The sequence below is a fragment of the Asparagus officinalis genome, chromosome 8 (assembly GCF_001876935.1).
Source record: "Asparagus officinalis chromosome 8, Aspof.V1, whole genome shotgun sequence".
NCBI classification, from domain to species: domain Eukaryota; kingdom Viridiplantae; phylum Streptophyta; class Magnoliopsida; order Asparagales; family Asparagaceae; genus Asparagus; species Asparagus officinalis.
This window is the reverse complement of record NC_033801.1, coordinates 3,084,941-3,106,765: the sequence shown is the minus strand read 5'-3', so window position 1 is coordinate 3,106,765 and position 21,825 is coordinate 3,084,941. Positions and strand designations below refer to the sequence as shown.

General features: G+C 37.5%; 1 protein-coding gene across 1 annotated transcript; it reads left to right on the top strand.

Moving 5' to 3' along the window:
* On the top strand, positions 50 to 21,466 carry LOC109819515. The gene is made up of 19 exons (XM_020385263.1): positions 50 to 261; positions 336 to 450; positions 2,747 to 3,289; positions 3,399 to 3,533; positions 3,628 to 5,712; positions 5,913 to 6,026; positions 6,379 to 6,561; positions 6,648 to 6,710; positions 7,566 to 7,637; positions 7,729 to 7,992; positions 9,424 to 9,543; positions 12,561 to 12,620; positions 13,090 to 13,130; positions 13,273 to 13,350; positions 13,438 to 13,522; positions 17,639 to 17,771; positions 17,907 to 18,394; positions 18,641 to 18,783; positions 20,938 to 21,466. The coding sequence occupies exons 1-16, from the start codon at positions 50 to 52 to the stop codon at positions 17,756 to 17,758; spliced, it is 4,290 nt and encodes a 1,429-aa protein (XP_020240852.1). The 3' UTR covers positions 17,759 to 17,771; positions 17,907 to 18,394; positions 18,641 to 18,783; positions 20,938 to 21,466.

The following is a 21,825-nucleotide window of genomic DNA, read 5'->3' as shown; positions in this document are numbered from 1 at the left end:
CCTCCCTTCACTCTGCTCTCGCCGAGCCCACGGCCTCCTCGCCCGCACAATGTCGGTTCATGTGGTCTCTGATAGTCTTCTTCTGTTCGGGTCCCGGGATGAGAATGTTCTGGATTCGGTTACTTTTAGTGAAGATTTGATGGCTGATGTTGATGGGTTTGTGAAGTTGATGGACGAGGTTTCGGGTGGGAGGTTCTTGAGAGGAGATGAAGGCGGATTGGCTGAGGAGTGGAAGGAGATGAGTTGGTTGAAGGATAAGGGGTATTATAGCTTGGAGGAGTTGGTGGCAAATCAGGTGGAGGTGGTTTTGCGGCGGAGCTGGGGTGGTGCCTCAGGAGAGAGAGTGTGTTTTGGAGGAAGAAGGGGTGTGTGGATTGGTGGACGGGGCTCGATCCTGGGCGAAGGAAGGAGTTCTGTTTGGGGTTTTTGGGGAAGGCTGCAAAGTCTCTGGTAAATTTACTTTTATTTTAAGCTGTTTATGTAAAGTTACAATTTTGATGATGATGCATGAGATTAAATTTTTATTGCATTGCAAGCTCTTCTCCTCGTATGTAGCTTCATGAGTTCACACATTACCAAATACCTTATGGAGCAACGTGTCTGTTTTGTATAAGAAAAGGTTCATACAGCTATATATAGAAGTGCAAGTTATATATGGATACCTAACCAAAAAGAGGAATAGTGCTGCCGTTTGTTGATGTCTGGTAGGCGGAAGAAAACAAAGGGAAGGTATGCTTCATTTCAAATCAAAATCACATATAGTAAGCGGTTTACTAGCTGTCCGAAAAAATGGAAGGAAAAGCGGGGATTAAGATATAGAAAAACATAAATGCCAAGCCTTAGCCTTCATATACAAATAACTTAGACACGTCATTCTTCAGAATCCCCCTGATTAAGTCCAAGGTGTCAGGGCTTTCTTAATGCCTTTTACATCACTAGAAAATGGCTCTTTGTAAATACAGCTGATCCTTATTTAAAAAATAACTCATTAACTAAAACTATCATAACTGACTAATACAAAACATGACTCCCTAACTTCATAACTGTCTCCTGCTAAAAGATGACTCGTAGTTGAAATGAATCTGACTCATATTGGAATCACTCACATTTATTGGTTGCATCAATTTGTTCACTGAATGATTAACGTACTAATTTTTTTCAGCGGGGTACTACTAATTTAGAAGTATATTCTAGGAATGCAGGTTCAATTTTCATTTATTAGAGAAGCAATTCAGTTCATTAATAACTTATCTTCGGTAACTTTTCTTTTTATACTGGTAACTTGTAATAACAGGGAAATAGCAATTCTCCAGGTTGAAAATGGTATAAGCAAATACTTTATTTCACAAATTAACCTTGATCAACTTTATATTTTCAACCTACTTCTTTAAACTATGATTTCTGGTCTAGATATACTTGTCTAAGTTTTAAACCTAATGACCTTACTTGGTGGAACAACTAGGCAATTACAAGAAGTTGTGTCGGCCGACTTTCCTAACTGAAAATTTGAATCTATATCTCTTTTTAGACTTCCTTATAACTGATAGGTTCTTGATCTAGCCCATGGCACACCACACATAGGTACTGGGTAGAATTATCACGTATTGGATAAAATGGCGACCAAAGAGGTGCTTTACATGTCATTACTGCTTCACTGATTTATCAACTTAAGTTTCTTTGCTTTGACCTATATTAGGAAGGGATCCTTGGACTCTCATCACAGGTCACTAGCATGGTAAGACTTCATATCAGCTGCATAGCTGCCATATCCATGTGCTATAATATTCAGGAAACTATCTTAATATTTAACAGAAATAAGGAAAAGATGCCCTCTTATTTTTCCCTTCTATCCTGTGAGCATCTAGGGGTTGGTCGTGAAGCAACCTATTAAAACACTGGGTATGCAACAAGCATAGCTGTGCTCAGTTTATGAAACTGGTCTGTTAAGGTTATTGCCCACTTTCATAAATTTAGATAGAGATCAGATGTTCTATAATTGCGTGCAGAATGCGGTAAATCATATATGCTAAACAGCTACACAACGCATTCCTTGCGCATTCTGCTGGACTGTTGGCTATTTGCTGTATCACTTAATGAACTGCCACATGAACAAGAAGCTTTGCGGACTCTGGTGGCACTAACATTTGATCTTCATAGGTAACTTTCTTGTCTAGAGGATCTTGTAGTGGTGCTCAAGAAGGGAAGTTGTGAAGTAACAATGGAGATGCGCACACATATACACATTCTCGATCTTGTTTTTCCCCTTAAATGTGACAGTAGTAATAAAACCAGTAATTAGTAATGCAAATTTATGTTATATCACTCATGAACCTAGATGAAAGACGTGCACTATTTATGCAGTTCAACTTAGGGGCTTAATTCTAATGTATCTTAACTAGAGCCCACACGTGTATGTTTCGTGACTGCTTCACCAAAACTTATTTCATATCTACCAGAGAAAATTTATTTATACCAGAAGAACAATTGAACAAATAAATTAGAATAGTGATAACCAATTTTTATAAGGATCCTGAAGCTTTTTCTCCTTGAATTTGCCACTTGTTATTCCCTGCTCTGTTGTTGAATAGTAAGGATCATTGAGATAGCTCAGATAGGTGTTTGATGGATGATATTTATTATCTCTTTGTGGTTACATGAACAAAGAATATCAGCAGAATAAGATTTAGTTGCTAGATTTATGCTACTTCTGCATATTTGTTAGTCTTTGAACACTGTACATTTTCAGGCAAATGAGATCGTTGAAGGGCAGAATACTACACCGAGGAATTATTTTTGTTCCTTAGATGTCGAAGCTAAACTTCTTCAAAATTATGATCCCACTGCATCTAGGCAAAGGTCAAATATGGCATTCTTAAAAAGGGACTCAGATGCTAGTTGGGACGACATCACATGCTCTGGTATGCCACACCACTTGGTGAAATTGTTGAACAGATTGCTAGTAGTTCAGAAAATATCTGCTTTAGTACTCGCCTGTCAGCTAGATAAAGTTGAAAAAGGGGCATTATTTTTCAGTAGATTAGGGTCTGCATTCACTGTTTCTGATTGTATAATGAGGAAACTTCGAGGACTCATCATGGCAGTTTCTATTGATTATATTAGTCAAGAACTCTTGGGAGATGAGAAGTTGAAGACCCTTCTAAATAAGAACGAAGAGAAGAAGCTCAGTATGGCATGCCGGAAAGGAAAGAAGAAATCTCGCAATTCAAAACAGATAAACTCTATGCCTAATTCATCAAGAGTTGTTTCTACACTGCCAGAGCTCAAAGTGGTACTTGCCCACTTCCATTTTCATAAGAGTTGTTATTTCTCTGCTATCTCGTTTTTATTCTTGAAATCTCAATTCAGGCATTACAACTACAGTATGTTTTTGTTTACAGCGAAATGAAGGCAAGATTGACTGTGTTGCTGATAACAGTTATAATCTTTGTAATCAAGAATACAATTATCCTGTTGCAGCTAATCAAGAGACTGACTCAGCTAATACTTGTCTTCTACCAAAAGATCCTGGAAAGGTGAACTTGATCAGAGAATGTTGGATTATGGCTGTTTATTTTGTGCTTTAGAATTACCTCCTTTCATTTAGCTGCTTAAATTCTTATAATGCAGGAGCATGCCATAGGTTTGGTCAACTGTAAACACCCTGCTGATAGAAAGAGAAACAGAGGGAGAGGGGCTAAGCGTAAAAACACTAACTTGAAGAAAGTTGTTGAGCCTGAAATTGAGAACCCAAAAACTTCAATTCCCTTGGTTGCTGCAGAGACCAAACTGGAAGGATCTGTTGCAACTTCTACATTATTGCCCGTATCCCGTGATTTCACTTCCAGGGCCACTCTTTCAGCAATGTCAAGTTCTTGCAATGGCTATGGTGAACCTTCCATGGTAGACAACAACAAAATGACGGATAATGCCTTGGTAGATTGTTCCTTCCCTACTGAAGACAGCCATTCTGGTGATTTAGTCTGCTGTTCAGGATCTGACAAATTGGAAGATGGTGCTACCAAGTTTGCTTCAGCATCTCTGGCAAAGAATGCATATGAGAAGAATCCACAAGGTACATCTCAGTGTTCTGTAGCAAATAGTCATACTGATTGCAAGAAGCAAAGCAATCCTGATATATGTCCAGGGATCACATCTGTTTGCGATAAAACATGTTTTCCTTTTCCTACATCTGAAGGTAATCAATGTAAGCTTCAATGTTCTGGACTTGTAAATGGAAAACCTTTAGAGCCCATTCCTTCAAAACTCATTTATGCTGCTGTTAATGAGCAAAGTTCTGTATCTCAAAATAATGGCAGTAGATCTTGCATCCATAACCACATAAATACTATGGGTGGCATTTCGTATGAGTGGCCAAGAACAGATCCTTTTGATCTGACATCTGCTAATTCACCTCATCTCCCTGCTGCTACTGATAGATTGCATTTAGAAGTTGGTCACAAGCAGTCCAATCATTTTCATCATTCCTTCATGCAATCAAGGAATCAACCTAGAAATTCAGCAACTGAAGTTGGGTATGGTCGAATCTTGCCTTCTCTAACGTTGCCCATGAGTTATGACTGGCCTCCAGTGGTTAAAAATTGTGGTAGATTTAATCAGACAATGACCATCAGCTACGATTCTGCTTTCAACCCACCACTGCCAGCTTCGTTTTCACCAGGCTTTGCTGCGCATGCCACTCTGGGAATGCAAGTTAATGGGGCTTCTAATGAGAATGATAGGAAGCATGCTCCGGATATTTTTGATGTCTACGATCTGAAAACTGCATCTGAGTTCCCCGATGATGCTGAAGGCTATTGGTTAGCAGAAGAAGAATTTGATACTCATGCATTTTCTGGCAGAGATTATAACCAATTTTTTGGTGGTGGAGTTATGTATTGGAATCCAGCTGAACATGTTGGAACAGGCTTTTCTCGTCCACCTTCTTACAGTTCGGAAGATAGCTCCTGGGCTTGGTATGAGGCAGATCTAAATAGAGCTATTGATGATATGGTTGGCATGCCTGGGTTACCTACTTCCTTCAGCACAAATGGTCTGGCTTCCCCACCCACTGCCGCTTTCTGTTCACCATTTGATCCTTTAGCATCCGGGCACCAACAAATTGGCTATACCGTACCTGGAAATGATGGTGGAAAGATACTGCAGTCTTCATCATCAGCATCAGATTTTGGTGAGGAGAAATCTTCTGTATCGTTGAATAATTCGCCCAGTTGTGTTGAAGGAGTTAAAGGAGACACTCTTCCCTACCCTGTACTACGTCCCATTATTATTCCAAGTATATCAAAAAAGGGTTCAAGGTCAGAATTTAAAGTCAATCAGGATCATAGAAGCCCATGCTTACCTTCTAATAGACGGGATCATCCTCGAATCAAGCGGCCTCCATCACCCGTTGTACTTTGTGTTCCACGGGTTCCTCGGCCTCCTCCACCTTCTCCTGTTGGTGAATCTAGAAAGCGAGGCTTTCCGATTGTTAGGTCTGGTAGCTCAAGTCCTAGGCACTGGGGTGTGAGAAGTGGCTGCCATGAAGATGGGAATGCTGATGACCCTCGCCTTTGTTTGGATGGTGCTGAAGTTGTTTGGCCATCATGGAGAGCCAAAGGTCTGGTTGGCACCCCAGTGGCACAATCTATTCAAGGGTCTTTGTTGCAGAATCACTTGATGAAGATTTCCCAGCTAGCTTGTGATCAGGAGCATGTAAGGACATTATATTTAAATTTCTGCACATGTACTGCTGCATATGACTAACTTGTATGAGGGCAACAAATGCTTGTTATTATGTTCTGATATTTTGCTTGAAGTTGTTGCACATATATTGCATATAACTAACTTATTATAAGGGCAACCGATGCTTGTTATTGTGTTCTAATTTGTTGCTTGAAAAAATATTGTTGCAGCCAGATGTGGCGTTGCCTCTGCAACCACCTGATGCATCAAATTCTCCTCATAGGGCATCCCTATCTATGTTTCAGAATCGTCTTCATGAAGAAATTGAATTTTTCTGCAAACAGGTATAATGCATTTTTTAAAGAACTATGATTTAAATCTCTTTGTGTAATTAATGAGTTGAGAGCATGAGATACTTTTATCTTATTTTTATTTGCTTGCATTGATTTATTGCCGCCTTTGGTCTCGGTATGCTTTTTGTCTAGGCAGATAGCATGTTGTATCAGCTGCATGGCAGTTCTATATTGAGCTAAAAACGCATAATGTCACCTTTTGTTTATTTGTGTTTGAACCATTATGGTTGAGGCTTCTTAGACCCAAGGATTCTAGTTTTAAACATGTCATCATCTTCAAACTTCACGTATTACTTAATGGCTCCAAAGTAACTGATGGTTCATCATTAATGGTAAATCTAAGGTTGCTGCTGAGAATCTGATAAAGAAGCCCTACATCAATTGGGCTATTAAGAGGGTCACACGCTCTCTTCAGGTACTTTGGCCTCGGTCTCGGACAAATATATTTGGCTCCAATGCAACTGGTTTGGCTCTTCCAACAAGTGATGTTGATCTTGTGGTTTCGCTTCCACCTGTCCGAAATTTGGTGAGTAATATATGCCAAGTTTTTGAATGTTCTTTCATTGTTATTTTGGTTAATTTCACAGAGATTTGCTATTCATAATGTTTCAGGAACCTATCAAAGAAGCTGGAATTCTGGAAGGCCGCAATGGCATCAAAGAAACGTGCCTTCAGGTAATTCAAGTTGGCACTGTTCTGATGAGTTTGTTAGGTTCAAAAAGCTGAATAATTTTGTACAAGCACTCTGAAAGAGAAACTCTTATTGTAGAAAAAAGTAAAAATTTAAAACTAGGCTGACAAAAAATTCTAAAAAAGAAAAAAAAAAAACTATTGTGAACTTAATTTTTTATGCAAATAAAGTGACTACTCTACTCTTGCTAAAGGTCTTTTGAATACCGTATCTGTCTTCGCTTGCGAGATTAATATTGTGTCAGTTATTCTGTTATGAGCTTTCAACAAAATGTAATGCAAGGAATGTAAAATGCTGTTAGTTGTTACTGTTATTTTCTGAAATTTAATTAGTTCTAAAATTTAAGCTGATAGATGCAAATAACCGATGAAACCTCTGGAATTACCGATACTGATGTCTAAGCATCCAGATACGAGTGTAGAACAAAGATTTCAACCTTGGTCGAAACTTGTGAAAGCTTGTGTATTTCAACTAGTTGGACTTAAAACAAAGCTTGTTCTTAACAGCAGAAAATTTAGGGAGTGAAGAACTTGAGTTCGTGTGTCTTTTTCCTATTGGAACTATGCCGGGCTTATGCCGAGGAAAGGCTTCCAGGAGGAGGCGCCCCAAGAAATATTATGTCAATATGTCCTTTTTCTCATTATAGCATTATAGTGTGGGTTATTGAGAATTTTCATGATTAGTTGTTGTTATTAGTGTGTTTACTTTCCTGATGGTTGTTTTGCTTCAAATTTCTGCTTATCTTCTAAAATTAATAATTCCTATATTGTTTTTTTTTACTTCACATATTCATTGTGTATCTCTTCCGGAATACTGATACATCTGGTTCACTCTTCCAGCATGCAGCTAGGTATCTTGGAAACCAGGATTGGGTTAGAAATGATTCACTTAAAACAATCGAAAATACTGCTGTATGCCTCTTTTTCCTAGCTCTTAGGTTTGTCATCCTTTATGTAGCTTCCTCAATGTTTATATGTTTATTTGGTGTACTATGTGGTCCAGATACCTATTATCATGCTTGTGGTCGAAGTTCCTCAAGATATAAACTATTCAAATGGAAACTCCTCCATCTTGGAATTACAGGACACTCAGTCGAGCAACATGTCTGCAGATACTGCTTCTCATTTAGATCACTCGAGTTCAGAGGATACCTCTTCAGGGGCGTTCTCAAAGACGAGAATGGATGATGGTAGTCGGGTCAAGTCAATCCGTCTTGATATCAGCTTCAAGTCATCATCTCATACAGGACTCCAAACGTCAGAATTGGTACTTCATATTTTCATCACCAATTCCATCTGAATGTGTATGTAATGCAGGCAGTAGCGACTTATTTGTGTTGTTTTATTTTAGGATGTATATTTTATCGTAGTGTCTAGCTTGAGTCTCATTGTTCAAGTAGTGATTTGCATAAGTTGGCTCAAGGTTAGTTCTAAGGTGATATGGTTATTTATCCTAATCCTATCAACGGCTTGAAATATAGTCATTAATTGGTATTCACGGATAACCTCGTTTTAACAAGACATCCCTTTGGTGTATATTGGTTCAACAACAACAATAACAACAACAAAGTCTTTGTCTCAAATGTTTCGGGTCGGCTACATGAATCATATTCTACCATTCCGTTCTAGTCTTATTTCTAGGCCATGTCCTTCATTAAGTTAATCACTATCATATCCTTCTAAATTACTTACAACTAAATTCTGTTAGGTCTACCTGTAGACATCTTCTGCTCCATTACCTATAATATTATTACTTTTCCTAACTGATATGCTAAGAGGCCTCCATTGCACATAAGCGAACTACCTCAAAACAATTTTCTATCATTTTATCCTCATAGGAGCAACCTCTTACTTACTACAGATGCACTCATTTCTTATCCTATCTTTTATTGTATACCCACAGGACTGACGTAGTATTTTCATTTCTGCCACACTCATTTTTTGCCGATGTTTTCTAATTGCCCAACATCCTGAGCCATAAACATTGTTTGTCTTATGATCGTCTTATAGAAATTTTCTTTAGTCTCATAGGGTATTCTATGATCATGTAAGCCTCCCGAAGCGCTTCATTTTAATCATCCTGATTAATGGACACCTCATCTTCAATGTTACCATCATGACGAATTATTGATTCTAAATAATGAAAGTGACTACTTTTTAGGTGTATATTGGTTACCTAATTAATTGTTTCAATTTTAGCAATGGTGATTCTGATGGTTATTTGTCGATAGCTATGTGGTTATGTCAAAGTCACCTTTATGAATAGTGGTAGTAATATTCATCTTTTTTAACTATATGTATTCATTGAAGTGTATAATCTTTGAAGTTTCTTTTGCTGTAGTTTGTGAATATACTTGAGTCAGTGTATGACAACAGTTTAGTGATACAGGACCTCTCTCGATTCTGAAAATAACTGGTCTAGTGTTTATCATATATTATCTAGTAAGACTATAACTCTATTGGATAGTGTTATTACTATCAATATAGCTTGTACAAGCCACTAACTAGATTTTAAGATAACAATACAGTCTGTAATGCTCTTGAGCGTTAACTGACTAATATAAATACCCCTTCATAGCTGAGATGGATAAAGCTGTCCCTATAGCCTATAGCTAGTGATAAATAGAACTAAAATATGTGTCTTTCAGAATGCTGTAGAAAAGATGCTCACATATATTATCTTATTTCTAACTTGCAGGTTAGAGAACTCACTCAACAGTTTCCTGCTTCTGTACCCCTAGCTTTAGTACTAAAGAAGTTTTTGGCTGATCGTAGTCTGGATCACTCTTATTCAGGTGGCTTAAGTTCATACTGTTTGGTAAGTTGTCTAGCACGATGTTTGCTACATTGGTCTGATGTGTTATGGCACAACATGAAAAAGAACTTTCAATATTTCATGCTGTCGCATTTTTATGTTTCTTTATGGATGACATGCTGTTTAATAGACAAAGTAAAAAGTTCAAGGTATGAGTAGAACATATCTGACTATTAAACACATGCACCTCTTGCATCATATTTTTGACATCCTAGCTAAGTATCATTTCCTGCCAGTATTACAACTTTTTTTGAGAGAAAAGCTGAGCATAATAGCGGTGTATTCAAAATATTTGGTGTTGAGCTCAGGTTTTTTAAACACAATGCATTCATGGAAGTCGCGTTGGACCAAGTGGCCCTTGCTGACTTAGCCTCATGCTCAGACCGGCTTTTCTTTATCTGCTGTCGAGGCACATGCTTGCTTTGGCAGTCATGGGTCGCTGCAGTGGATTTGAACCTACTTAAGTCACTTGCATATGGTTAGTAAAATGTACGATATTGAAACTAGGAGAGGGTCATAGGTCATCTGAAACATGCTAAAGCCCTTATTGGCTGTCTTGGGCTTGTTTTTCTATTTTAGTTTGAAAGAAGGTCCAGGGCATCTTTCCATCACAAAGTTGACTCCGATATCTTGTCAAATCTAAGCTTGTGCAACTTGTGAACACTTTCAGTAATATGTTACATGTATATTATATACAATGTTAAAGTGCAAACCCTAGAAAGCAAAGCAGATCTTCAAGGTTTTCTTGTTTTATTAGAGGTGTATCACTTATTAGTTGGCACTCCTGCTCTTTAGACTTCCTTATCCAGTTATAGGGCCATGGTGTTACTCGGAGCTCAATCTTGACTGCACAAGAATCTCTGTTGCTTGGGTCAAAGATTATCCTCTATTAGCATTTTGTAATTTGCGTGTTAGAGGGCCCAAGGTAATCCTCTATCAGCATTGATAGGATAGTCTATTTTGCGTAAGTATTTGCCTCTTTGTTTCTTGGGTCAAAGATTATGGGCCAGACTATTTTTTGTTTGGTTTTAGGCCCTGTCAAGTATGGGCCAGACAGTGTCGGATCTAGAAAAATTTTCTTAGAGGGGCCAACAATAAGTATGTATTTACCTAAATGAAAATGGACTACTAATTTCAAATAGGCTGATGAAATTGAGATACTAATGTGCTAATGTTAAATGCAAATTGCTTGAAAATTACAATTGGCATGCAAAATTTTTAAAATTATGGGGAGAAATCGTATTTAAATGTAATTTATAGATTGCCAGGGGTGCAACTGCACCCCTAATCAACACAAAGCATCCGCTTCTGGGACCTGATATATCATTCCTCGGTATATGAAGGATACATCTTTTACTACAACACAATCATGTGATTTCATGAAAATTTGCCACCACCTACTTAATCCACCTTTCATCAAAACCTGTGATACCCCGACACGGCAGTTTTGGCGTCGTACCCGTGTCGGGTGCGGTTTGGGTACGTTTCCGCACCCAAACGGAGGGGACACAGGAGCAAATAAGTTCGGAGATCGAAGACGAGGTCGGGGAAGCGTCAACGAGGGTCGGGGAAGCGTCGACGGGGTCGGGGAAGCGTCGACGAGGTCGGGGAAGCTTCGAAGGGGAACAGGGTTTCGATAACATGATATTCTCGTGATGGCGTCAGGAGAGAAATGGGATCTAGGGTTTTCAGTTAAATAGGGTTTGGGTTTGGGTTTAAGCACCCGTTTTGATTCGATTAAATAAGGTTTGGGTTTAAGCACCCGTTTTGATTCAGTTAAATAGGGTTTGAGTTTGTTTATTTTCAGCACCCATTTCGATAACTTAGTTATAATTTTAAGGAATGAGCTTATTTCTCAATTTGAAATTAAGCATAGTAAAATTGTTATAGTTAATATAATTGTTTTATATATATATGAGCCGTGTCCCCGTAACCTACTTTTTACAAATTTGCCATGTCCTGTACCCGTACCTATGCAACCTTGATCAAAACTCATTGCTTCCACATCCATTCCTCTGTGTCTTCCAGTGGTCTTCTAAATCCGTCCTTTTCTCTTCTTAATTCTTATTAGCTCCCTCCACTTAATAGCCCTCTTTACCAACCAATTCTCTTATGTTATTCAGCCTTTCTACCACCAACTGGTGCTGATGCCTCCTTGTGGGAATCAGTGGTAGTAACTTGATTCATGAACTGGAGGTTGGGAGTACCAGGAGAGAGATGAAGACGATGGGGAAGATTGAGATGGAGGGGAGAGGCAGTGACTGAAGTAGAAACAGGACAAGGATGAGGAATAAAAGAGCATAATTGGCTTTTTGGTTGGAGTAAGAGAAGGGGATGGTGAGAGAGGAAGAGAAATGAGAAGAGAGGAAAAGGAAACAAAGTATAACTGTAGCTTCAGTTTTTTAGTTGGTCAAGTGATCAACATATGCAAGCTTAACATTGGCAATCTGACACCAAGAGAGTTAAACATTATGGTTTCAAGAGCCTGGGTTTGATGGAAATGCACCCTCTAGTCCTATACACTATAGAGTTTTATATTCTGCACTGTACTTATTTTATAACCCAATTACATTTTCAGGCAACTCATTTTGAACAACTTTTCATGTCACTTGTTACAGAACTTGTTCATGTGGTCAAACATGCACTATTTTTGAAGGCGCTGCAGTTTGTTACCATCCATTTTTTCCATCGCATCAAGATTAATACACCTACACTTGGTAAATGATGGCAACACATTTCACTTTTGGATTATTATACTTTCCCATTGACTGGTGTGAATTTTGCATCTTTTGGCTCTGGCAGTAATTATCACACACATTTATCCTTTAAGATTTATGCCTCAGATCATTCTTTGGAACTCCTTTTTCCTTTGTTGCTATTCTTTTGTTTTGAGAAGTTCATTTACATCTGTATGTCTTTGATCTTATCTTATATATAGTCCTTTCCCAAACCAAATTTATGTTGGTTATTTCTTTTAGTCATATATCTTAATTAAGTTGTGAGCCTGTGACTTTCTACAGGTTTTGTTGATTACTCGCTTCCTTCAACATGAGCATCATATTTGTCGGCCAATTACCCAAGTAAAATCTTTAATCCTTTATTTTGAAATTTAAACCATGCAAAGGAAGTCCTAATGCCACTTTATTAAAGAATGTGCATATGATATAATCTGCTTTCTATTGTAGTCTGCGGAATCTTTTGTTTATGATGCCAGTGTTTTGTATGCGTACTTGGAAAGACCAAACTATCTCATGATTATCTTCCTTAGCTGAGAATTCTATATGAATTGGTTATATATAATAGTGTATCCTACTCATGTGATGCAATCAGTGGCCTACAGCTACATGTGGTAAAATGTGTTCAAGTAGCCGGGTTTGGCAGCTAAGATCTCAGATATTTATCACTACTTTTTAGTTTGCTGCTGTTTTGTTCAACAACTTGCTTCCAGATTATATTTTGCTTGCCCTAGTTAGAATATGGTTATTTTGTGGAGTTTAAACTTCTTATGAGTTTCAGCTGTCCAAATTGGGTTATATTTTGTTCTTGCAGAATCTTGGTAGCCTGTTGATGGACTTCCTCTACTTCTTTGGGTGAGTGCAGATTCTTTCTTTAGGTTCTTAGGCAATTATTGCTGTGTTTTATACTTCTATCTTGTTGTGGAGCTGTGGATGAGTAGTATCGCTTTGAGCCTACATTGTAAATGACGTGTGGAAACAAACAATCTTCTGTTAGGAATGTATTTGATCCTCGTCAAATGCGAATATCTATCCAAGGAAGTGGAGTATATATGAACAGAGAAAGAGGCCTCAGGTTAGAAGAGTCTGTGTGAAGTTATTAATGTGATATGCTTGCACTCTGTATGGTTTATATTGTTCCTGACGTCATGTGATTTTACAGCATCGATCCAATTCATATTGATGATCCTCTTTTCCCATCTAACAATGTGGGAAGGAACTGTTTCCGCATACATCAATGTATAAAGGTCAGCCTCAAATTACTGTTCAATGGTTCAGTTCATGCTTGCTGTTGTTCATCATGTCACTGAAGAAGTTCTTCATGGTGTACGTACCAGAGAAAACCCAATCATGTTAAAAGTTATACTTACTTGCTTAACCATCTCTACCTTTTAACTGTAACAACTCTCGTTCCTTTATGTTGCTTCACGTTAAGATCATAAATTATGCTATGTATTCTGGCAACAAGTAGTATATGATTTTGCTTCACCATGGGTCATGCTAGATTTTTCTCTATGACAAATAGGGGGCCCTAAACTATTGTATATGCAGCCAAGGTGACAATTTTTGTTTTAAGCATGTTACCAGTCGCATTATTCCTAGTCCTACAGACATTTGGTCATATATAGGTACCTAGACATGGCTCAATAGAAGGGGTAAGGTTAAGGTCGACGTGTTCTTAAAACAAACAAAACTCTCAGTCCACTTCGGAGCATGGTCTTCCGTTAGGTCCTTTACGGGCGACGAAAGCCTCTTGGCTATACTCTACTGTCCGCCGGAGGCGGTTCTTTCCTTTTGGCTCGGCGGAGCTGTATGTAGTTGATTCCTCATGTAATAATTCCCAGGACATAACCAACATGCATGTTCCAATCAACCTGATGGCCAACCCACTTACTTTATAATTTGTATATGTTCCACTGCACATCCCCAAGGATGACCTACTTCCTTCATCATGGCCAGTTTATTTTTATTTATATGTAAACGAAAATCTTTAAGGTTTGAGGATTTTTTCAGTACTACTATCTTGCACTTTGGTAGATGAAAACATCCAAGTTATGCCCTCATATTTTGTGTATGCACGCACAAACGCCCTCCTTCCTCCTTCCCGCTTGTTTGCACATGCATCCATGCATGCTCGTTTATTTTTTTCTAGGGCTACTATGTATATAATTTAATATATTGCATAATTATATAAATCCTTCTCCAAAAAACCTAAATCATTTTGTTGCACGTGTGTATTTGTATTAGTAAAGATTTTTGTCCATTTTGGTCAGTATTGACCTAATGGCAACTAATTACACTTACACTTCAAAATTCACAATTTTCATGGATTATAACCGATGATTTTCACTTCAAAATTCACAATTTTTATGGATTATAACCGATGATTTTTTTCACTTTAATTTGTTTCAACCCAGTGGCAACTAGTTATGTGTACTTGAAAATTTATGATTTTTATAAACCCACGATTTTTGTCAGTTTTCGTTTGTTTTGACCTTCTTACAAATAAATATGCGTACTTAAAAATTCACGATTTTCATTAGTCATAAGATAAAAATTTTCCATTTTTGTTCGTTTTAGACCTATAGTAATTAACTAAGCATATTTCGATAATTTCAAGGGTTATAACCCATGATATTTGTGAACTTCAAAATTCACAATTTTCATGTCACCCATGATTTTTAAAATTTGCAATCTCATGGGCTATAATCTATGATGTCTTTTCGTTCACTTCGACCAATGATAATTAATTTTTCTTTCTTCAAAGATCGCGATTTTCATGGGCTATATCCGATAAAATTTGTCCATTGTTGTCTGTTTTTGACCAAATGGCAATTAGTAGGCATACACTGCAACATTTGCAATTTTCATGACTTGTACCCACAATTTTTGTTTAGTTAGTTCCAACTCAATCGGAATTAAATTTGACTCTACCCAATGTTGGACTAAACTAAATATAGGAAATTAACGAAATACAGGAAGGACTCAACACGTAATTCGTGATTTTTATGAGCTATAGTCCATGATTTTTGTTCATATTTGTTCGTTTTGTCCTAATAGCAATTATTTGTGCAAACTTCAATAATTACAATTTTTATGGGCTATAACACACTGTTTTGCCCATTACTGTTCTTTTGACCTAATATCAATTAATTATGACCAATTCATATTTCGGGATTTTGTTGGGTTATAACTTGCAATATTGGTAATTTTTGGTCAGTTTGTCCTAATGACAAGTAATTGTACATACTTTAAAATCCACAATTTACATGGTCTATAACCCACGATTTTAGTCAAATTTTCATTCTTTTCGTCCCAATGGCAACTGATTATGCATACTTGAAATTTTGTGATTTTCATGGGCTATTACCTATTATTTTTAAAATTCGTTGATTTCGTGGACTATGACTCACCATTTTCTCAAAATTTGTTCTTTTTGACCCATTGCAATTAAGTATTTTTTTCTTCAATAATTGTGATTTTCATGTGCTATCACTAATGATTTTGGTGAAATTGTGTCCTTTGACCTAATGAAAAATAAGTATGTGTAGCTTAAAATTTACAAGTTTCATAGGCTTGAAACCACAAAAAAATTTCACCTTTTTCAACCTTATGACAATTAATTAGGTGTTCACTTCAAAATTCACAATTTTAATGGATTATGACCCATGATTTTTTTGCATTTCAGTTTGTTTTGACCCAGTGTCAACTAATTATGCATACTTCAAAATTCATGATGTTTATGGGCTACACCCCATGATTTTTGTTAGTTTTCGTCATTTTGACCCAGTTACAAATAAGTATGCATAGTTCAAAATTCACGATGTTTATGGGCTACAATCCATGATTTTTGTTAGTTTTTGTCGTTTTGACCCAATTACAAATAAGTATGCATACTGCAAACTTCACGATGTTTATGGATTATAGGATACAATTTTTTTCCCTTTTTTTCCGTTTTGGTCATATAGTAATTAGCTTAGCATATTTCAAAAAACACGATTTCAAGGAGACATTTGCTCATTTTCATTCATTTCAACGCAATAAACATTGATCATGCGTACCAAAAGTTTGTGTTTTTATGGGAATCTATAATCCACGATTTAGTCCATTAGTTTCTATCTAATGACGTTTAAATTTTTTTCATAAAAATCGTGATTTACACGGTCTATAACCCACTTGCACAGTTTCATTCTTCAATCCAATAGCAAATAAGCATGCGCACTTTGAAATTCATGATTTTATTAGCCATTTTTTATTTTCTTCGATCCAATAGCCAATTAATTGTGCGAACTTCAATATTTGTGATTTTCAATGACTCACAATTTTTGTCCACTATGATTCATTCGACCGAATGACAATATATTATAACTACTTAAAAGTTTACGATTTTGATGATTATACCTCACGATTTTGGCAATATTTGATCATTTCATCATAATAGCAAGTACTATATGTACTTCAAAGTTAATGATTTTCATGGTCTATAACCATAGTTGCGCGATTTTCTGGACCCCCCTCTAACCGTCATATAGCTCTGCAGAGCAATTCTTAGTATATTTGACAATTGATTCCTTCGATACACGAATTGGTTCCCAAAATTAGCATACCGCTTAGAAGTATGTGGAGCACAAAATTCTTTTAAGTGTACATGCACAAGACGCAATGCAATGTGTGTAGCCGAGTAAATGGAGGTGCAAAATAGAATATATGAGTCGATGGTTTTAGTATAACTAAATACGTATGTTAGTAAAACGTGAAATGAAATCATGATCCTATCAAACCATGTGAAAAGAAAAACAAAACAAAAGAATGAACTCCATAGATCCATAGAAAGAAGCATTTAAGTATTTTCTATGAAAAATATTAAAATGCATAGTTAGCTTTCTAGTTCTAGTTTTCGATCATACACCTCAGTGTATGGTAAGCTCACCCAAAACAATTTTACAACGTACCACTGACCGAACCTGCATACCAAAGCAAGCTACCCCCATCAAATCCAAATTTTCTAAGTGACGAATTGCACACGTCGTACTAGGACCTGCTACGTACCATGTACCGTATGACTATGGCTATAACCCATGAATTTTGTTATTTTTCGTTCGTTTTGACCCGATGACAATTAATTATGCATACTTAAACATTTCTTTGTGACAACTTATTATAATATATTTATAGCATCATATATTATCATTAACTTTCTTAGTAGACTTTCTTGTGTAGTATATATTGCAGCATTATATACAGTTATTAAAACGTTCATCTCGAAATAAAAATTCTTGACCTTCTTCTACATATGATTCATCATTTCATATGGTGTGAAGGGTTCATGTCTCAGTAGCCTTACAAAACTTTTCATGGAACAGGCTTTTGCAGATGCTTACTCCTCACTGAAGAGTGAACTATCACATTTTTCAGATGATTGTGGTCCATGTTCAACAACGCCATTTGAAATTCTTCGAAAAATTATTCCAAGTATTGATTGAGAGCAGTGAAATGGTATGTTACATTTTCAGAAATGCTATTCCAGTGACATTGTGAAACAAAAACAATGTGTCATTGTGCATTCTTCCTGATCAATACAATGTGTCATTGTGCATTCTTCCTGATCAATAGTTTGAATTGAATTGCTAGCCTATTTGGTCAGTGGTGCATAAAAGCTGATACATCCTCGCAGAGAAGAACTTCAAGAGATAGGAAACAGAGATGTTCGCAGTCTGTTATAGAGATGGCAACAAGCAAGTGGTAGTGCAGAAATTAGTTCATGAGCCACAAGCGTCCAGAACAGAAACAGAAAAGCATGCTTGGATATTCCAATTTAATTGTAAGAATGCACCTTTCTTGAAAAGAGGACATACTGTGTTGGATAACATGCTGTCTCAAGTTTTGTCTACTTCCTTTTTCTTTCATTTGATGGTTGTGTGCAGGTGAGCTCGATGCAAACTTATTAAAATTCAGTTTTGGACAACTTGAACCATTATGCAGGATCCCCCAAAGGCATGAGGCTAGATTTGACATGGATACTGTTTTTATGAGTAGAAAACTTCTGGAGGATTCTTCTTCAGCTGCTTCAGACTTAGCTCGTTGGATTGTGACGATTGGTTGGTTGTTTCATTTCAAAGGTAAATATAGGTGTTAAGCTTCACTTTGTATATCACTGGTAACCGGTCAATAGTGCTGAAGTACAAAGGACCTTTTTAGTGGCATGCTGTAGTTAATGGACGGCGGTCCCTCTTCCTAATCTTTCTTGCATAAAGACTGGCGCTGATTAGATTAGCAGTTGAACTAGTTCTGTTTTTCATGGAATTGTCATGTTCTTTTGAAGAAAGAAGAATTATGATGCTGGTTTATGCTATTGCTTTTTGTAGGATCTGGGCATCACGAAATTGTCCATACAACTCGAGGAGGAGGACGTTAGACATGGCAAAGTGGTGCCCTAAGTAGTTGTGTTGCTGTTTTCCAACTTGAATGGCATGGCACTGGGCTAAGATAACTCTTCAGTTATATTTGAGTGAGTCTCATCACGATCTTCAGATTCTTTTTACATGTTCTTAAATATTTAAATCTCTTGCCCATTCATTATATTTTTTTATAGTTCTTTGACTTGCTGATTTATAATTGCTTACATGAGAGCCCAGCAGCATTACTCTCTATTTCACATGTGTCAGACAATTTTTCTATGCATCAGCATCACTTTTTAGGGCAGGTAAGACAAGACATGTCAGTTCCTTGACTTATGCTGTGTTTGGATGGAGGGTAGAGAAGGGAAGGGGAGGAGAAATTTTGTAATACCCCAACCCTTGAGAGGGTGATGTGATTAGTATTGATAGATTTGATTGGAATACTCATACCACCAAGATGCATCTTCTTTTCGGGAACCCAACTCTTAGAAACTCCAAAGTTAAGCGTGCTTGGTCTGGAGAAATTCTAGGATGTGTGACCCCCTGGGAAGTTTTTCAGGGAGCGCGTGAGTGAGGACAAAAACGTGCTGAAAATGCATGTGGTGGTTTGTGAGGCCAGTCCATCAGATCTAGTAGCGTACCGATTCCGGGGCCACCAAATTGGAGTTAAATTAGCAAATATGGTAATACAACCCTCTTTGCTAGATGAAATTAAAGCAAACCAGCAGAATGATCCTCAACTGTTGAAGATAAAGAAAGATGTGGAAGAAGGCACTCGAGGAGAGTTTAAGATACATAAAGATGGATCATTGAGGTTCGGAACTAGAATTTGTGTGCCTAACATACCAGAGATAAAGAAAAAGATTCTAAAAGAAGCACATCACTCTCTGTATACTATGCATCCTGGATCAACAAAAATGTATAAAGACCTGAAGGAAATATATTGGTGGAATAATATGAAGAAGGAAATTGCCACCTATGTTGCAGAATGTTTCACTTGCCAACAAGTAAAGGCTGAGCACCAAAGACCAGCTGGATTAGTCCATAACTTGGACATACCAAATGTAGAAATGGTATCAGCGCCAAACCAACCGGAATTGTGAGAGCTAAGTGCTATGCGGCGCAAAGTGCTACGTCAAGAGGGCGGGAGCCACCTCTTGAGGCCGTAGGAGCCACCTCTAGAATCTCACACGGATGGTACGGTCTTGGATGATATGGTTTTGGAGTAATACCCCAACCCTTGAGAGGGTGATGTGATTAGTATTGATAGATTTGATTGGAATACTCATACCACCAAGATGCATCTTCTTTTCGGGAACCCAACTCTTAGAAACTCCAAAGTTAAGCGTGCTTGGCCTGGAGAAATTCTAGGATGGGTGACCCCCTGGGAAGTTTTCCAGGGAGCGCGTGAGTGAGGACAAAACGTGCTGAAAAGACATGTGGTGGTTTGTGAGGCCAGTCTATCAGATCTAGTAGCGTACCGACTCCAGGATTCCGAGGCGGGGCGTTACAAATTTAAACTTGTTTGAGAGTTGTAGTGGGAGGGTAGAGGAGGGAAATGAGGAGAAAATCTACACTAAAATCTCACGCCAAAAATTAGGGGGTAAAGGAGGGGAAGGGAAAATTGACAAGTTCCCTTCCCCTACCCTTCCTTTCCTTCCCTTAGTGAGCTTCCAAACACAGCATAAAGGGAGACCTTCAGCTTGTTGCTTATTTTAGTTATAGTATTTGTAATAATGATTGTGTTCAGACTTGAAGAAAGTCAAATGTGGTTGCTTATGCTAATTATAGTATTTGTAATTATGAATGTGTTCGGACTTGAAGAAAGTGAAATGTGGATAAATGTACGCGCAAAGCATCCAAAGCTGGTGAGACTTTCTTCATGATGCGTATTCCCTCTTCTGATGTGTTTTCCCCTCATGGGTCCCTCACTTTGAAAGTGTTTAGACCCTCCAAGTTCTGTGGTTACTGTTTGCATGTGGATTTTCTCTGAACCCAACAATTATGATTGTAGGTACTCGTTGTTATCAACATATTTGCTAGGATACACAGTGCACATCCTTAGAAAATGACAATGTACGTAGTAAACTAAAGATTGATAGTTATGCGAAATAATATTCTTCAACGGACTTTGATGGACAATGCCTTCTATTATCTGTATTTTTTGAGTGGTTTGGATACTTGGATTACATTTTATGCTATCGTGTATGGTTGTACCCTGACATGAGCTTCAAGTGATACCATCTCATTTGTCGTTGTCACAGCTTATATTGGCAGTGGATATGGTGGTGTTGGCCCGAATCAAGCTCCTGTTCTGTCGCTTAAACAACTTGCAACTTCTCGCCTTCTCTCCTTTGTGGCTGTTATTATGAGGCCCTTCCTCTTTTAACTAGGTGAAATATCTTGTTTGGAGACTGAAATTGAAAGCGAGAGTTCTCCATGAGGGAGCGGTCATCAACAGTAGGTGAGAGATGATGTGGTCTTATAAATGGTAATGATGTTCTCAATTTATACATGACGATGCTTCATGGATTGAGTCTTTTTGTACGTTTCCAGGCTTTCGAGGTGTTTGTGGTCACTGTGTCATGTAGGTTACTTTCTCTAGGTGTTTGTTGTCACTGTGTCATGTAGGTTACTTGCTCTATTTGTCCTCGTGATAATTGAGGATGGCCGATTGAAATTGTTTATACATTTATGGAAAGATATGTTTACTTGAGTACTGTATATGGAGAACTTGTATAGCGAAGTTGTTATAACTTGGAGAGTTATTCATACTTTTCCTTTTCGGGGCCAGCTGTTGCAGCGTAACGTTCATGTGCTCCTGGAAATTTGTTGCTTTCAAATCTCTTTTCTTGGCCAAAGTTTTGTATTCGATATATTTTGGAGCAAGGTTCTGTTATTTTACGTTGCCATACACTTTTCAGTACATGCGTATTAAATAAGACCCGTCAAGTCATGGTCCTTGGAAGAATTCGGTTTTTCCCTTTTCTTAGATTTTTTGTTTCTCTTTCTTTGCAACTATTAGCATTTTCAAAAATATTTGATTAATACTCACAGTGAAATCCAACTTCGTGATTCTGATAGTTTGGCATGTCTGAAAAATGTGATTATAATTAGCTGCGTAACAACTGGAACTTTCATTAACAACAAAG